The 18,364-nt window shown below is 48.1% G+C and overlaps 2 protein-coding genes across 3 annotated transcripts; both read right to left on the bottom strand.

Annotated features, from left to right (window-relative positions):
* Positions 1-143: 143 nt before the first annotated feature.
* On the bottom strand, positions 144-17,989 carry lats2 (large tumor suppressor kinase 2). 2 transcript variants are annotated; one of them, XM_088382713.1, is made up of 10 exons: positions 16,117-17,989; positions 11,358-11,499; positions 9,104-9,698; positions 6,396-6,528; positions 4,720-6,278; positions 3,811-4,038; positions 3,364-3,718; positions 3,074-3,256; positions 2,898-3,004; positions 144-2,822 (listed from the first exon to the last, which is right to left on the bottom strand). In XM_088382713.1, the coding sequence occupies exons 3-10, from the start codon at positions 9,458-9,460 to the stop codon at positions 2,319-2,321; spliced, it is 3,426 nt and encodes a 1,141-aa protein (XP_088238839.1). In that variant the 5' UTR covers positions 9,461-9,698; positions 11,358-11,499; positions 16,117-17,989; the 3' UTR covers positions 144-2,318. The 2 variants fall into 2 exon arrangements, with proteins under 2 accessions (XP_088238839.1, XP_088238838.1); XM_088382712.1 differs by lacking the exon at positions 16,117-17,989 and adding an exon at positions 11,700-11,827.
* Positions 11,838-15,508, bottom strand: LOC148393886 (uncharacterized). Its single transcript, XM_088382717.1, has 2 exons — positions 15,178-15,508; positions 11,838-14,854 (listed from the first exon to the last, which is right to left on the bottom strand). Exons 1-2 carry the CDS (start codon positions 15,353-15,355, stop codon positions 13,590-13,592), a joined length of 1,443 nt encoding a protein of 480 aa, XP_088238843.1. The 5' UTR covers positions 15,356-15,508; the 3' UTR covers positions 11,838-13,589.
* Positions 17,990-18,364: the final 375 nt, after the last annotated feature.

Below are 18,364 nucleotides of genomic sequence, written 5' to 3'. Positions count from 1 at the left end.
TAGTTGTACGTCTATTACGTGAATATGAATTATCCCTAATAGATATTGTTTTCATTAAGATTGTTTTTTTACATAGTATCCAATTTTAATATAAAATATTGGATGTATTGATGAGTGTGTGCATAACAAGAAGCAGACAGGAGTCCACATGGGTTAATTTAATTTATACATTACATTGGACACAAACAAAACAGACAACGGCATTGACAAAATCTCAGTTCATACATGAATGTAGAAAAGAAAAAAAGTCACCTTGATAGTAATAATAATAATAATACTGCATAGAATTTTGGACATTAGCACAGTGGGAAAGAAAGGAAGGTGAAGCAGGGAGGTGGGAAAGATACAAAAAATATGTATATCTGTATAAATATAAATTCACGATTAATATACATTACATATGCTCCTTGGGGGGTACAAATACATACATTACATACATTTAAAAAAAAAAAAAACAGTCAACGATTGTCAGTCATCACTTTGTAACGCTAAAGAAAATACTCACACTTGTTTAAAGCTTTTTGTTGTCCTTTTAAAGGGTCAGAACATCAAACTTTGTTCCCCCAAATGTTTTTGGGGATCGCAATAAGGGAAAATTGGTGATGTTTTTTGTTTTTAAACAAAGATATATAGTTTTGCTTTCTGCTCCTCCAACAGTCAAAAAAGAACACAAGAACAAGTGCAGTAACAACAAATATGAAAGGCCACAAAAAGGGGGCACTCCCCCATTGAGAAAAACAAAACAAAAACCAAACTGAAATCAGAGGCGTCGGGATTGCCTCAGCCACATTTGATAGTTTGCAGAACACAAGAGAAAAAAAAAAATGCTTTCGCAAGTACATGATATTTTTATAAAATAAGTAACATGGACACACCACATCATCTTGCCAGTCATAAGTGAGGGATTAGTGAAGACACTGGAATACTGATGAGGAAGTTCGATTGCTTCTGCAGATTGTCAACCATCATTCTTAAAACGTTAAAGTTAGGATAAAACCGTAGCACTTGACCCGGCTTTGCAAAACGTGTAGAATTACCAGAAATTTGTTGGAAAGTTGTACTGTTACGTGAATGAAGTTGTAATCTTTCGACAAAGTCGTTAAGTTCCATAAAGTCAAGAATTCAGTTGAGGTATTACAAAGATAGTCGTAGTACTATGACAGTAAAGTTCTAATGATTAGTAAAAGAGCTTTTCTTTGCTTGTAAAATGACACCTGACCAGTATTCACATAATTTGTGACTTTATTTTCACAATTTCAACTTTATTTATATCATATTTTGATTTTGAGAATTTCTAGTTTCTCCTAATTATCTAGATAGGGTAGCCTTTCGACTCCTTGATCAGATTGGGCTATCGCACTCAAAACTTGTGATGTTGGGGATAAACCTCACAAGGTTTGCTCAATCCCAAGAACAAACTTTTGTGCCACATCCCCAAAAAAAGAAAAAGCATTTCATTCTCCTCAAACTTGCCGTAAATCCACCTCTCCGAGAGCTTGGCCGTGCTGCGTTCAGGGACCCGCCCCGACGTAGGACGGGGAAGGCCTGGCCATCGACGTTCCACATTCATCATCATCATCACTTTTAAGCCGTGATAAAACAGGTAATGATTAAAACAGGTAAATAATACGAATAAGCAGCATGTTGTAAGTGAAACACACACACATACAGTATAACATATATACTGCAAGTGTATAGTACATTGTAGGTAAAGCGATATGTTTGTACATGGCACTTTGTAATACTTTCAAATGAATATTAAGTGTTTAAGGGACACACATTGTATTGCACTTAAGTCATACGCATGTGTTTGGCTGCATTTTTTTCCTGCGGGGAATTTTCAAGAGGCCTGAAAATGTCAACGTTGTATGTTTTACGATTTTCCGTGTATTCAAAGAAAAACTTGTACATTGCGTTTTTTTGTTTTTTCAAAAAAAATAATCAAAATGGACTCTTTCTGTGAAATTTCAATGCAGGCAAAAATGGATAAAATTACAATAAAGTAAAGTGAGATTTCAAAGTCAGAAAACTGAGTCGGCCCCTTTTTGAGTCACTTTGGTTCAGTCCAGCTTTCGCGCACAACCTTCCTGTTGAACTTAGCCCACTCCCTCTTCACATGTGATATTTCAGTGTTAAAAAAAACACTTTGTAAAAGACACTTTGGAGTGATTCAGTCATGTAAGACAAAAGGAAGGAATGGAAGAAAGGGACTCCCGACATTTTGACATTCTTACCGGACATTCGTCAAGCGGCAGAACTTTCTTGGTCCCTTGCGAGGAGGGCGTCAGTCCCAGGGTAGTCCATCAGTGACGGGTGATCTAAACGTAGACCGGCTCGCATCCTTCCCCTGCTTCCTCGTCGTCTTCGTCCTCGTCCTCTTCCTCGGGGCCGGGCGGCCCCTCTGCGGCCTCCAAAGGCTTGGGGTAGCGAAAGGGGCAGCCGTTGTCGTCGAAGAACCTGCGGAAGGTGAACTCGTAGAAGGCGTGCTCTGGGTGCTTGCCGTGTGGCGAGCACAGGGCGTCCAGGGCCCGGGTGCTGTCCCCGCTGTCGTTCCAGGCCCCGGGGCCGCCCTCCTCCTCCACCGGGTCAAAGTTGGACGTGTCCATGGGGTGTGTGATCTTGGGTCTGTAGGGGGCGGGCTGTTGGCGGAGGTTGCTGGAGAAGTCCACCTTGCTGAAGAAGGGGTGCGTCTTGATCTCTCCAGCGCCATTGGCGCCCAGGCGGTCCTGAGCCGAACAGCAGAGGCGCCCGATGATGTCCACGGCTTCGGGACTCAGCTTGACTTGGGCGGGCACCTGTAGCGTACTCTCCCAGTTGATGACCTGCACGTAAATCAGATGATAATTTAGAGACGATCCTGACCTGCGCTATGTCTGAATCTTAATGTTATCTGAAACCTTAATTTGAGTCTCTGTGGGAGTGGGTGCCAGGAAGGGCGGCTGCCCCACCAACATCTCAAACAGGATCACGCCGACGCTCCACCAGTCACACAGTTGGGTGTAACCTGAAGACACACAGAAGAATCAATCAATCGGCGCCAACGAGATGGGTACTTGGGTTCCGGCGGTCCCACCTTTGCGCAGCAGCACCTCAGGGGCGATGTAGTTGGGCGTGCCCACCAGAGAGTGAGCCAGGCAGCGCTGGTGTTGCCGATTGGCCCGCTGCTCCAGCGTCATCAGCCGGTCGCCACAGCGGCAGTTGGACACATCGTCCCAGAAGTCGCTGGGCTCCATGCTGTCCTGTCTCGCATGGCTCCCTGGTGGAATGGGGTCAGGGGGGTTAAGCAAGTGACTGATTAGCTTTGGATCGAATCAAAATAAGACATTTGCAAACTTCCGCTTTCCTCATTTGGGAGGACCTCACCTTTCTGGTAGTACTTGGAGTTGTGGGTCCAGCGGAAGCCAGTGCACAAGCCAAAGTCCGTCAGCTTGATATGCCCGTCTAGGTCGATGAGGATATTGTCGGGCTTGATGTCGCGGTGGATGAAGCCCATCTTGTGGACGCTCTCGATGGCCAGCGTCAGCTCGGCCACGTAGAAGCACGCCAGCGGCTCGGGGAAGACGCCCATGCGGATCAGCAGGCTCATCATGTCGCCGCCGGGGATGTAGTCCATGACAAAGTACAGGCTGTCACGGTCTTGGAAGGAGTAGTAGAGGCGCACCACCCACTCGTTGTCCGCCTCGGCCAGGATGTCGCGCTCGGCCTTCACGTGGGCCACCTTAGAATTGAGACCGAAACAGTTGTCTTCATCGCATTTTGACATGAGACCAACACAACAGCAAACAATTGATCAACAGTACGAGAGGTCACCTGGTTCCTGTTGAGGACGTCTTTCTTGCGCAGAGTCTTCATGGCGTACAAGGCGCACGTGTCCACTTTGCGCGTCAGGCACACCTCACCAAAGGCGCCGATGCCCAGCGTCTTGATTTTGACGAACATGGACTTGTCCATCTTGGCGCGCCGCAGCCGGTTGTAGTTGGATTCCTTCTGGTTGAGCATTTTCCTCATCTGGCCCTGCTCCGCCTCGGACAGGCCGGCCTGGCAAACAGGAAGTGGAAACGTCGAGAAACGCTCAGAAGTCAACTCTATTCATAAAAAAATGAGCCGATCCGTCATGTTTTGGTCCCACTACGCTGTGATGGAATCGTTTAAGACTAAACAAAAGATTCAAGTTTTGGTATGGTGACAACACTCTGCTTGACCCGAAAAAACGCCTCAGGAGGAGTTTAAAAGGGCAGAGGTCGAAGTCATGGTATGCTCACTATTGCGATAAAGATCTCGTTGTCTAAAACAAACTCCCCGGGGGTGAATTCTCCAGATTTCAAGCCGTAGATTATCTGCTCAGGACTTTGCTGCGGACTGTTATTAACAAATCCTACTTTGGGCAACAAAACCATCACAGTGTTTGTCTTGTCAAAAACGTCCCCGGTGGATATGGACGTTCAGAATGTCTGCTATGTGTGATGTCAAAGCTTGAAGCATTTGTGTGACTTTTAATATGATAAAAGCTCCCCTTTTTTTCCAATCACACATGGTCGGCCTCCAGCCACTCCATAAACTTCAGATTTTACAATCATTGGGTGACTGAGAATGGTACATTCCGCCTGGGGCCCTTACAGATGAAATGTTTACAGCAACCCGTACAGTAAGGCAAGTTTGTTGATTATTAATTCCATTTCAAGTACTTTAATTGGAAGGGATTAGATATTTTCCCTTTACCTTGGACATTTCCTGTTCCAGCTGCAGCCTACGGTTGAGCTTCTGCTGGTACGTCTTCATGACGTTCTCGATGTGCTGCTCCATGTAGAACTTGAAGGCGAAGGGTGAGTAGGCCTTGATCCGGGACTCGCGCTTCTCCTCATCACGGCCGTTTTTCCTCACCGGCACGGGCGACGTCTGGATCTGCTTCTTGTCTTTGACCGTTTTCTCAGCCTTGCCGCCTTTTGTCTTCTCCTTAATATGCTGCGATCCGTCGTCCGTGGTTCCGCTACCGCCGCTGCCGCTGTGTGTACTTCTCGAAGCGGGGCTACTGTGATCCTGAGCCCCACCCATGGCTCCCGCCACCTCCAGGGCCGCGGTCTCGCCCGGTGACATGATGAGATTCTTGGGGTAAGGTGGCGGTGGGCAGCGGGGTTCCTGGGGGTGCTCCAGGGTGTAGGTCTCCTCGGGCATGTAAGCCAGCGGTTCTGTCATTTCCTGGGCTTGGGCCGCCATCCAGCTGGGATGGCAAGGTCCCACTGCCGTCTTGGGTTCCGGTCTCATCACCCGAATGCTCTTGACTGGTTGCTGGATGGGTGGAGATGTGACGGCTGTGATGGTATTGGGAGGACCCAAGGAAGGATCCGGGGGCGCGCTCATGGGCGGCCGAACGCCATTGGAGACAGCCGAGCGGCTGTTGAAGGAGTTGGCCCTGCTGGGCACACGAACCTCACCCCTGAACGGTCCTTGAGGTTGGGGCTGTCTGGCTTGGGGGGCCCCTTCGGGACCCGGCGGCCCCGCCCAGTGATGCTCGTACAAGTCCATGTTGAGGCTCGCCCTGGAAGGCGTCATCAAGCTCTGGGGCAGATCGGAAAAGTCAGGGCCCAGAGCTGGCACCCCGCCCGGGGAACGGGACATCATGTGGACCTGATGGGAGGTGGGGCTCGCCTGACGTGGGTGGGTGTGGGAGGCCAGGTACAGATTGGCAGGGTAGCCCCCCGCACCTCCTCCTGGCACGTTCTGGCCCAGGGGCCCTTTAGTTTGCATGTTGACGTAATTGTCTGGGGGTGCCATGGGGGGTGGCGCCATCTTGTTTTGAAAGGAGGCAGTTCTCTTGACTCCATAGCCTGCGGGCTCCATCAAGTGAGGCCTGGGGTGGCCATAGTCATAGTGGGGGCCTGGCACCGGGGCCCCGGGAGGCAGCGGTTGACCAGGGACATTGTAGGTCATCATGGGCCCGTGCTGCTCCATACTAGCGGGATAGCCTTTCTGCTGGGCCCCCGGGGCGTACATGGTGTTAGCCGGGTTAGACTGAGGGGCCATCACTGGCGGATAGTTACCCATGCTGGGCGGTCGACCCATTGGGTTCCCCATGGGGGGACCCTGTGCTGCTCCAGTGGGCGGCATCATGTAGTTCATGACGGGGGGAGCGCTCATGTAGGGTCTGGGCATCTCGCCTTCCGGACCGTACCCGGCCACACCCTCGTACATGGGGTGGTATGGGGGCATGGCACCCGCGGCCTCGCCCGAGGCTTCCAGTGGCGGGCGATGGTCCATTGAGGGAGGCATGCCAACCTTTCCTAACATTGAACAAACAATCACAAATGTATGTTTAACACTTTCCACTTGCAATTACAACACGAGGAATGGGAGCAGTTACGATGTAGACCGCGACCCCCAAAGTCACAAGTGCATACCTGGTGAAGTCTGCTTGATAACGCGCACAATGAGCTCATTGCGAGGGTCCAGGTAGCCCATCTTACTAATGTACTCCAGAGCCGCTTCGATGTTCCTGCTTCCCGTTTGCTTCAGTGCCCGGACGGCCATTTCCTGTGGAGCACAAACTAGAACGTGAGGACCTCCACCGCGACCCTTCACATCCATCCATCCATTCTCAACACTTTTTACACTTGTACATATTTAGATTGATTCACTTCTGTGGACACACTTGCGTACTATTTACATCATAGTCACCGTTCAATACAACTTCCAGAGCACAGAAGGTTCTGGATTGTTTGGGAACAGATAAAAACATTCCTGTCTCAATGCGAGAACTCCCCAAATCAGCATGTAATAGCAACAGATGGTCCAGGAAACACACAAACACCACAAGTGGGTCAAACGGCTCAAGCAGAGACACGTAATTTGTGGTTTGGGAGTCATTTTTCTTCTCTTAATGTAGGTCAAGCGCTGATCTGTCTGGAGAAATTGACAATAAAGCTGACTTTGACTTTGACAGGGAAACGCAAAAAGCGGAATGCACACAATGATCATTGGCGATAAGCTTTGTTATGGCACATGTGCAACGGTCGTCACAGCTGTGCGGCGCCGAGGGGCGAGGTCCGTCACCGGGGCGGGAAAAACATCGCCCTTTAACCGGATTACGCTCGGCCTCGATTTTCGCATTTACGTCTGGATTTGACCGTCATTCCTGGATGACATGGAGATAATGCGGACTCAAGCTTTATGCCACATTTTTATAAGCACATTCCAGATCTGATAAGTCCAAGGAGAAGGGGCGAAAAAAAGGAAGCCCGCAGAGCCACCCAACAGATTCCGGTGAGGCAGCCAACGCTGCACGAACGGGAGTTTCCTGCTATTAAATGCACCACCCAAAATATTCATGTCTGCTTTCTTTTAAGAAAAATATGTTGCTAGAATCTCCATTTCAATGAGATGGGAAATTCAGGAGATATTTACAATTGGAAACGTTTCTGGGGAATTCATGGGAATAAACCCGAGGGTGCTCTCAATAGATGGATGGAGAGATTTCCATGAAGTTCTCAATTTGAAAGTTTCCTGGAATTTTGCTCCCCCATCCCACAATGACATTCTCACTCCGGCAGAAGCGTGACGGTATTTAGTCATCCAAGTGGAAAATGTTAGAAATGTTGACTTTGTCAGCTGTCAGGGCCATTTTTCCAAGAATCTGACAAGTCCTGGTAAGCAGGAGAAAACAAAATTTGTGTTATTTTATGAAACAATTGCAACTATTTCTGTCAGCTGCTTTCAACTTCCAAGGAATTTCCCACCTGGTCGCGGAATTGAAAGTGAGATATTTGCGCTTGTGTCGTCTCCTTGTAATGCTCAATGCACGCACACGCACACAAGTCTGGTCAAAACAAGACCGATTATAATTTCTGAGAATCAACAAATTCAACTTCAGTTTAGATGCGTACAGTTTGGTAAACACTGTTGCCCTGGCAACACACTCGTTGGGGATCAGCTGATGTGACTGTGTTTGTATTGACTGCTGGCACAACGCGCAGTGTTCGCTATTTAACCCTCAATTGCCAAAATATTAGTAACAATGACCAGGACGATGATGTGAAGATGCTCAAAGAGGCGTGAAATTATGCTATCGAAATTGACGGTCTGTTGCCGTGGCGACAGATGTTCTCCCAACTAGGAAGCAGGAATTCCACATATTTGTGATCTGCGCAGTCCCGATGTGAATGTCACAAAAGTCACGTCCCCATCAAAACATGCCAAGTTCACATATTTTCCCCCTACTGGTCAAAGAGGCCGTCCCCTTCCAGTGTATACCATGAACACGCAAACAATAAACAAACACCAATAAGTCACATCCTGTGGTTGTTGCATAAACACCACCGACGGGGATTCCATATGCAGGACCTCCACCACACACACACCTAAATCAAATTGCTCTTTAGATGACACACTTTTTGTTTACAGTTCCAAGTTCCAAAGCCACTCATTACGCAAAAGACACACACAGCGAGTTTTTCATGTGCTGTCAATGCGTGGCATACCGCTCCCACCGTCCTCCCCCCTCGCTCCCCCTCTAAAACATTTCCTCCTCAGTGGTTATGCAACCATCCACATTGCGGGCTAATTTGCAGCTGGAGAAGTCCGGCGAGGAAAAGACGACGAGAGATGATAAGACGCACACTTTACAGTAATACACACGCATTACAAAACTACACACACACTGAACTAAAAAGACACAAAAGAACCACACACGGGGAAAGAAAGGTTACCCGACACAACACAAACACAGAAACACACACTACAAACCACACACTACAAATGTCCCGTTTCAACAAAGCTGTCATAAGGTGGCAGCGTGTACTCGGTGCTGTTGATATTTTGTTCTAGTGTATATACACTGGGGAGTCACGAGTACGGGTCAGGGGGAGGGGACGGCTTCGGCGCTGGTGGCGACGACGAGGAACTGATCCGCCCTGCTGCCATTGAATGTCGACTTCCTGCTTTGACAATGGCGACAGCAGCACACACGGGGCCAGGAAATGGCCTCCATTGTATAATCATAATAATGAAGTGGCTCTCCAATACCTTCTCATAAACTAGCGGCTAGCACTTTTGTTTCTATTCATCGTCCCACATCTAAATGAAAGTAAGGGCATCGTGGCGGGCGTCTCACCTGGTCACAACCGGCGTTGACGAGCTCGTGCAGCATCTGCCGGTTGACCTCGCCGGCGGGGTGGCCAGACCCGGGTCCCGATTCATTGGCGAAGGGCATGAGCGACTTGCGAATCTCCCGCAAGGCGCTCTGGTAATTGTTGAACTTCTGCTGCGGCCGCACGGGCTGCTGCCGACCGGACGCGTCCTTGCCACCCTTGCAGTCGGCGGGGCGGCCGGCACCCTCGGCCCGCTGGCTGCCCCCGTGCAAGGCCTGGCTCACCAGCTTGGCCGGCTGCTTCAGGCCCTCCTTGATCTCCTGGAGCCTCTGGCGTGTGTTGCCCACGTAGGGCGCCGCCGGGAACGTCTTGGGCCTCATGGCCGCGGGTCAGTCTTCCCGGCCTTGGTGGCTGACCTAAAGAGATAATAAAGGCTCTCCTGTCGTGGATCCGAGATTGGTCTCCCTTGTTTGTTTGTCTGAGGACTCGAGGTAGCGGCGGGGGTTCTACAGGCGCACCATGGTGTGGCTTTCAAGGCTCGGGTTCCATCTTATTCCAGGAATGGCAGCCGCTCGCAAGGGTGCAGCTGAGCCAAATCATGCCGCTGCCAATTTGCTCCTGTGGAAGGAAGCAGGACGGTAAGGAGTTAGCGCCTGGTCTGGCGAGAGCATAGCACAATTAAGTTGGCGTCACTGCATAGTCGTGCGGCGCGGTCATTGGTGAACATCTGATATTCCCTACAAAAGATGCCACACGTTAGACAAAACCAAAAATTTAAATACCGCACTATAGGGCTGCCTGAAGGATTTTCAAAAATAGTCAAATTCCCATTTTTCCCCCCCAAATATTGCAACTGTGATTAAATATGTGACTGCTTAAAAATAAATACTGACATAAAGGTGTACTGCATCAAAGTTGTAATAAGAGTCGAGGGCAAAAGTCTGGTGCTAATATTTCTGTAACATGGGGGGGGTCAGCCAGAGGTGATCTCAGACTAACCGGGGGGGGATCAATTGTAACACACCAGAGTGCCTTGAAAAGCTTCACCCATATCCTCCTTGGTTGCCTCTATTGCTTTGGGCCATTTTGAAGAATGACACCCACCCCCTTTATGGAACAAATGTGTGTGTTTACTTCATGTTTGTGTTCAAGTATAATTGACAACCATTACAAATGGCATTTACAGTTTTCAATGAGCCGCAGTACCGGGTCCTTCCGTCTCAGGGGACTTTCTCACATCTGTTCCCACCACATTTAATCACTGGGAACATCTATTCTTTGTCCACCCTGAAATAAACCCCCCAAAATTTGTCTGCTATGGAAATAGGAATGATGAGCAGCTGAACATTGCCGCTCGAAATATTAACACACTGATCTGAAATAGTCTGCAATACATACCAAGCCCTCAACTACGGACCGTGCGCAAACCTATTAGAAAAAAAAGGGGCTTAAAAGTCCATTTGCCCTGTATCAAATAGTGTGATTTAGTTGTTTTCATTATTAGTTAATTAGAAATACATTGAGGTAGACCACTATTTATCCCAATGGTCAGCTTCCAGACTTTCTCATGCACTTCAAATGATAAAGGCAGAATAGCAAAGTTTTCATTCCTGTAATTGAAAATCACGAAATGAATATGAAAATGAATACATTTTCTTTGCTTTTGGGTTTTCCAGGTTGAGAAAAAATATTTTTTTCTAAAATGTCAAGCGTTTAAAAAAACAGATCCTTGAGGGACACCCCAAAAAACACTCAATTCATATTACAATAATGGACTGTAATAAAGAAAACTGAAAGGACCACTAGGTAGTTTTAGCATCTTTCCACGTCTAAAATGGGGAACGTGCATGTGTCAGGGTACAAAAGTGACACTGACAACACAGTGTACCCCTGAAGGCACCCATAAACATGCATTCTAAACACAAACCAGTATTTTAGCCCCACTGACAAGCCAAGTTAGCAACAACGATACTAAGCAATTAAAAGTTCACAATTACCTTTTTTTCCAAGAGAGACTAAAAACAACAGGGTAAGCTAGGTTGCTAACTAGCAGCCCCCCACCCCCGGCCCCTTCACCCAGAACGGTGGAAAATGTGGAAACTCCAGTTCGATTCACTTTCACGCCGCTCGGTTTGCCTCTTAAAAGCAGAATTAAGAGCACATTTTTTCTTCTAAGCAGCGCGAAATCGCCATTTTGTAACATTTTTTGGTAGAGAAGCCCACCACTGGCAACGCCAGTACCCCCCACCCCCTCCCCAAAAAGTACAGTCCACCTACCATGTGATGGAAAAGGAGCGATTAAATGTGCTTGTTGAGAAGTCCTCGACGGGCTTTTAGAGCTCTTGATCGGGCTCAGAAGGGACAAAAGGGGGAAGAAGGACAAGAAGTGATGGTAGCAGCCTCCATTTTCTTCAACAGGCTGAAAGTCAAAAGAAAAAAAAAAGTTGGACACTCGCTGCATTGTTAACATTCCACAGGTCACGTGACCACACCGACGCGCGTCACAGCGGGACTGTGCGAAGATCGTCTGTGCAAAGACAAATGCTCCACTAAAATACCTGTGGATAAATGGAAATGTAAAACATTCGAGCACAAAGATTTCAGTACAAAGTGAGAGACCTGACAAAAAGTGACATTTCACTCCTCTCTGTCGCTGTGGTTCCATGTTTATGGTATAACGGACGCACGCATACCCGCATTCACGTATTCCTCAACAATTAAGTACGCAAAAGCGGTGCAAAGTTTTAAGCCACCAAGTAGTAGATCCTTATCACTGTTGCAGTATTTATTACTATTCGTAGGGAAGGGACGCATACAAGAGAACAATGTAAATAAATGAACATGCAGGTATTTCCAGCATTCAACACATCAGTCAATATATAAAAATATATAGCTTTACGACATGGCTATTAGTGTGTTTAATTCAAAGACTTCATTGTGAAAAGGAGACGTAACACAGCAAATTTAGCATCTAATGTGACTAAAGACTAAACAATACACACAAACGTTGATGTCGACTGTAAAGGTTCAATGTGCAGGAATTAACTCAATAAACGACAACAAATGAAACACAATGATCAATTCGGAAAGTCCAAACAGAAACCTGATTGCTTAGATACATCCAGAAAACTGTCAAAAACAAAGCAAACGTGCTCTGCAATATTAATATGAGCCACTAGATGACGCCAAAATTCCGTCTCAAAAACAGTCCCGTTACTTCCCCCCCCAAGGATGAATACGTGCAGTTATTCGGGGCTTCATTGAGAGCCACAGCTGGCTTAGAAGTTTGCAAAATGATAACTTCTCGTTTTAAGCATCCTACAGACACTCAAGGCACACTGGACTTTATAAACTACATTAATCTGGTACGGGTCCAACACTGGAGCTGAGACTTTACCTGAACAACAGTAGTCTACTTACATAAATGTGCACTACAAAACAAGAAAAGACTGTTTTAAAGGGGAACTAACTAACCCCTCTCCCCAACTTAAAGCAAGAATCGATTCTATGTGGCAGCACTTGACCTGGTACTCCGTTTAATATTGCATTTGGGGAATATTAAAGCAAATAAAATAATCAACATATAATTTATCAGCTGCAGACTGGAGGTAACATTGAAAACGGCAGCAGCATCTTAATATTGAACTGACAGATTGTTGAGAGCGATGGATTTAATCATTCAATGCTGTGTACATCGTACTAGCTGAGGCAGCAAGTTCTCACTTATGAGAAAAAAAATGGCAGCCCCTATATGCAAGTACGATATATTTTTCAAAATAAATATTTAGTAGATATTGGTACGCGACAGCTGACATCTTAGGTTTAGTTCCCCTTTAAACCGGTGAGCATTATGACTCAAGTGCCCCCCCCCCCCCAAAAAAAGCTTCTTGTACCACTTTGCTACATTAGGGACGCTAACAAGTTTGCTAGAGTTCTTCACTGTGGTACTGAGAACCATAGCTAGTTTGCAGGGTGTCATCACCCTCTTTTCTCATGAAAATGTAAACAGGACGGATTGCTATACCGACTGACGAGTGAAACAGCACTAAAGCTAAACAGAAGACACGTTCGGTAAGACAAATCAACATATTAGGTCAGACAGGTTTCGTGCCACGACCAAACTGGGCCGAGACCATCGACAGGTTCCACACCAGAGTCCGGTTCAAATGAACCATGCTGAGGTGTTACAAGGTACTTGAAAGGCGCAGCACAAAAAACGTAAGCTGTTGAAGGCACAAGCAACTTGGGGAACGGGCCCGCCGTCTCTGGTCTACACATCCTGAATATTTTAATTGCAGCCGGCGGGATACAAACTCGAACCAGATCACAATTGCAATGTCCGAATCTCTCGCCAGAACCTTGTCAGCCAGGAAGTAAGATCAGATTGTCAGTTTGTAAATGACGAGTTGCTCCCGTTCTGAGAAAACCACAGACTTCAATTGCGACGGACTAAAGGGTACCAAGAGTGCGCCCAACAAAGTTTCAACAACAATGAAAAAAGGAACAGGGTCACTCCAGAGGTGCAGCAGAGATGCACAAGTTGTTTAAGGCACAAGCTACTTGCACAATCTTGTCAAAGGTAGAAAGGTTGGAGGTGCGCTCCGCAGCCGCGGCGAATGGCTTCTCCACAGGGCCGGTGAGCATGGCGTACCTCCGCCTCACTATGGACACCACCTTCTCCACGTGAGCTTGCACACCTACTGTGTCAAGCGGCGAGACCTTCGCTCCCTGACTCTGGTCGTCTTGAAAGCGAGCGGCGATGCCAAAGCGAGCCCCGCGAGCGGCCACAGCATCGCCGATGTCCAGATCCCGGCTGGCCAAAACCACGTCGCCCGGGAGCAGCTTGCAGAGAAATCCCGAACTCTCCGCCAAGGTCCGAGGACTGAAGTTTCCCAGGACTCCCTTGGAAACAAAGGTGACCACGCCCTGCGGTGCCACACCAATCAAATAGTTCAAGACGTCGCCGCCCGCCACCGCCGCACCTTGCTCGTTGCCCCGGGCAACCGGGCCCTCGCAAGGTACGGTGAAGCAGTCCACGATGACGGCGCAGTCCGGGCAGGAGGAGCGCAGGGCCACGGGCAGGTTCTTGCGCAGCTCGGCTCGAGAGGGCCAGAAGACGGCGGTGGGCACCAAGGTGGAAGACATGATGTTGACCACGTGATGCACAGTCCGGACCACCGTGCTCGAGTGTTTGATGCCGAAGCGATAGGCCAAGTCCTGGTTGCGCAGGTCTAGGCGGAGACGCATGAGCGTTAGCAAAAGCTGCTGGAATTTGGACAGCTTGGCATTCCTGATAGCATCCATGTGCGGTGCCAGCAGTAGCATGACCGTCTCCAGCACAAAGAAGTTTGGCAGGCCCGTGTAGAATTTGACCTTTTCCGCGTCGTTCCGAAGGGAATTCTCCGACAGGGACATCTTCTCCACAGACTCGCGCAGCGCTCGATTCTCCCGCCTGAGTGTTTTGAGCACATTGTCAAAGTTCACGGACGTTTGTGCAAGCGTGTTGTCATTGTCGTCACTCAGAGACTCGTCGTCGTCGTCATCATCATCCGTGAAAGACGACATGCTGCCCTCGACTTTGGTCTCGATTGAACCAGGCTCATCTGCTCCGGACCCGCCCTGACGCTGCAGGAAGAGCAGAGCATTGGCCGCCTCCACACGGGCTTCCTGCTTGTCTGGGACTTCGGGTGGACTGGGCTCCTTCATCTCAGGGGAAATGGGCGTGAACACGGAAGGAACATAGTCCGGCGAACGAGGGTTCTTGACTTGTTTACCTGCATGTGACGAGAACAGATGCAGGAAAAACTTGGATGATGATAATCAGATAAAACATGGTTGTGACGTGAGAAGAAAATTGTTCTAGTACTGTAATAATGGAAATTTTACTATCTCAAATTTTCTCCCAAATATTATTATTATCGTATTTGCCTGTTTGGTTGATCATGCAAGGGGCAATGAGCACCCAAAAAGTGAGGTAGACGAAAGTAAGACCAAAGTAAATGAACACAGTTTATAAGAGGTCAAACATAGCAAAAAAGGTGTAAATATACAGCCTATAAAGAAAAAAACCCACTGGCAGTTAAAATGAAAGTAATACCGGATATGAAGTGAGTGCTGCACAAGCGGCTGCCGTCGTTGGGCGCCCAGCCCTGGCGGTTGACGGCCGCGATCCACCGCTGCTTCCTCTCGGGGTCCCGCGGGAAGCGATAGAAGGACAGGCCGGTGCCCGGCGTCCTGCGGTTCCTACAGCCTGCCACCACACACGTGTGAACCATAGCCAGGCCACCAGAGAGGAGCGTAGGGCTCGGCTATCGTGGTCTAGCCGAGCCTAACGCGCTAGCTGATGCTGGTACTGTTTTGACTCCCAAAATGGTGGCCAACTAGCGGGAGCCAGGAGGGGGAGGAGCGACGTTACTCCTTACGCCATGACGTCAGCCGACGTAACAACTTTTGATAACCACCATGAGGGCGAACGAAATTCCCCCCCAAAAAACACTGCTGAACCCCGACCTTTTTCATTTTCAGCAAATAAATGCTCTAAATGGCAATATTTGTATAAATAATAAAACAAAACGATCATAAATAACAAGGTGCACCTAATGTACTTTCAATTTCCTTCCCCATCTTTCATCATCCAGACTTGGCATTGATCGATATCAAATTCTGTAAACTGGGTTTGCAAAATCATATAAACATAGTTGTAAAAGGCCACCATGTATGCATCCATCAATTTTTAACAGAAAAGATTCGACAGCTGTATCCAAAAAAAAAAAAAAAAAAAAATCACAGCTCAGTTGAGTATGTGATTATTTTGTTATTTTTATTGTTGCATCAGTATGGAGTGTTAAAACAAGGTTAACCTCAACAAACTCAACCCATTCCTACGCAAATAATCACTTTCAACTCCATTTGAGTTTATCTGCAAGGACAATTTGTGGCAGATTTTTTTGCAACTTCCACTGTAGAGATCAGCCACTCTGTTCTGTTAACGGTTTCATTTTCACATCACCCAAAATAGTAAATGACTTAACTGTACCTGCTGTCACCAAATTCTCGGTCACGCGATTGTGGGAGTGATGTCAGCATGATGCTATTCCTCCAACGCTGATGTTTCAAGTCATAGGGCCTTGGTTCAGTGGACGTGAATCTATTTTCGGAGTCATGTTGACTGAACTGCGGTCATCTAAGGTTACATGAGGCAAATCATAAAGGTGGGCGTCACGTCATCGAAGGATAGATGTCTGGAGTCATAAAGTTGTACAGTCGAGTTGCGATGGGGCTGGATGTTTGGCAAACCAAAACCTGCCGTCGGGCTCGCCGTCAGCAAATTTATTTGCACATGTTTCTGTTTTACTCCACGAGTATACGAAACTTTGAGATAAGATCTTGAGCGAAAGAGGGCAATGGATCCGAATTCCAATCCGTTTTTTTCCGACGCCACCGACTTTACCAACATGCTCCTCTCCGGGCTCCTGGACGGGCTGAACTTTAGTGACGAGGGCCCAGAGAATGGAGAAAGGTCTCCCATCGCGAGGGAGACCTTACAAACGGATCTGATGTCCAGGGGCTCGAGGACCGGGAGCTGCTCCGACGCGGGCAGTCCCAGCACGATGTGCTCGGACGACGACATCGGTGCTACCATCGGGGCCAAATGGAGCTCGGCCAGTCAAGAACTGTGCCAAGAGGACAACGGCGGTATTGTACTGGAACGACTGGGGTCAAACTATTCCAGATCATCTGAGGGACAAAAACGGAAGCCCTCGATGGAAAATGACGTTGGTTCTCCAATGTCCTCCCCCAACGCAATTCACCTAAATGCAGACATCCAGGAGGCGATAAGAAGAGCCTCCATTACCATCTACCAAGGATTAGTCCGTCACGTAGACCGCTTCAGTGATTCAAAAGACGGTAACATTGTTTTGTGCGTCGATCCCACCGGAAAGCCATCGCAGAACGAGTCGAGTGTCAAAGTTTCCGAGGACACTTCCGTGTGGAGTGATGCAGAGGGCGCTGGGACACCACTCCTTATGTCCCCTCAAGGAAATCTGGAGCTTGCGGCGCTAGAAAATGAAGAAGATGCGGAATCCAAATCCTTAAATGCCTCTCCACAGAGGTCTGGAGGCACGCCAGAAGAATTGAGCTCCTCTCCTTGTCAGGATGCGTTTTTTTTAGACAAAGACATAAACCCAGAACTTGAGTCTTGTTCCGATTTGTGCAAGAGTTTAAGCCCTGCGCTCGAGTCTGGTTTTGCCATCCAGGAACCCGGAGTGGGTTTTGATTGCACCCAAGAGCCATCAGAACAGGACAGGTTTTCCCCCACCTCACCTCTGGACGCGGGGTCAAACTTGAGTCCGTCACTGCTGACGGAACAGAATGCGGAAGAGAAGGCAGACGCTTGCGAGGCGTTTTATCTTCAAGACGAGGAGGACTCGGGGTACAAACCATGTGGAGATTTAGATGCGGTGCAAGACGAACAATTCGATTCCTCCAGATCATCGCCAGCAGAGCAGCAGGACAAAGATGAGACAACAGTCCTGATCTTAGCTGACCAAGCCACGGACCTTGCGGAAGATAAAGACAGGCTATCCAAATCCCCCGGACAGGAGCAGTTGGAAGACATTGAACAGAAGGTAACTACACCCAAATCTTTGAGTCCAACAGAGCAGCACAGAGATGGCACACCAGTCTTGATGGTCACTAGTGAGGGGTTAGACTGTGAAGGAGTTAACAGCGAAAGTGACATCAGAGTGGCCGAATCCTTGAGCCCACTGTCATCAGGACCACAAGAAGCCCCTATGTCACCTGCACTGATTTCCCCTTGTAGGGACGACTTGACTGAAGATCAAAATGGCGCTGATGGATCCTTATCCCCAGACCAAACGCTCGAAGCACCCGAGAGCATTTCCGACCGCCAAGCATTCCCGACCGCCACAACGGACAAGGACCTCCTTGATCAGGATTGTGCGGAAGACGATCTCGTGGCAGAAGGCGGCGGCACACCGTCAAATTTACAGAGAACGTCATCCCAAGAAGAACTAAGCAGAGAATCATCTTTGAGCTCATTCGAGGAAATGGTTCTGCACAAAGATTCGGGGGATGAGACTCAGCAAAAAAAAGCCCCGCTGATCCTGGAGGAGTACTTCAACGCTGCCATGAAGAAATTCTCCAACACGCTACTGGATGCTTTGATTACTCATCTTGACAGCTACAAAGACACCAAAATGGGCCTGCCTTTGCCAGTCAACATGAAAAGTGAGAACGCAAATTTTGCTTGGGGCCAGGAA

The sequence above is a fragment of the Syngnathus floridae genome, chromosome 8 (assembly GCF_059516105.1).
Source record: "Syngnathus floridae isolate MCC-2025c chromosome 8, RoL_Sflo_1.0, whole genome shotgun sequence".
Lineage (NCBI taxonomy): Eukaryota > Metazoa > Chordata > Actinopteri > Syngnathiformes > Syngnathidae > Syngnathus > Syngnathus floridae.
This window is presented reverse-complemented; position numbering and strand designations above follow the sequence as displayed.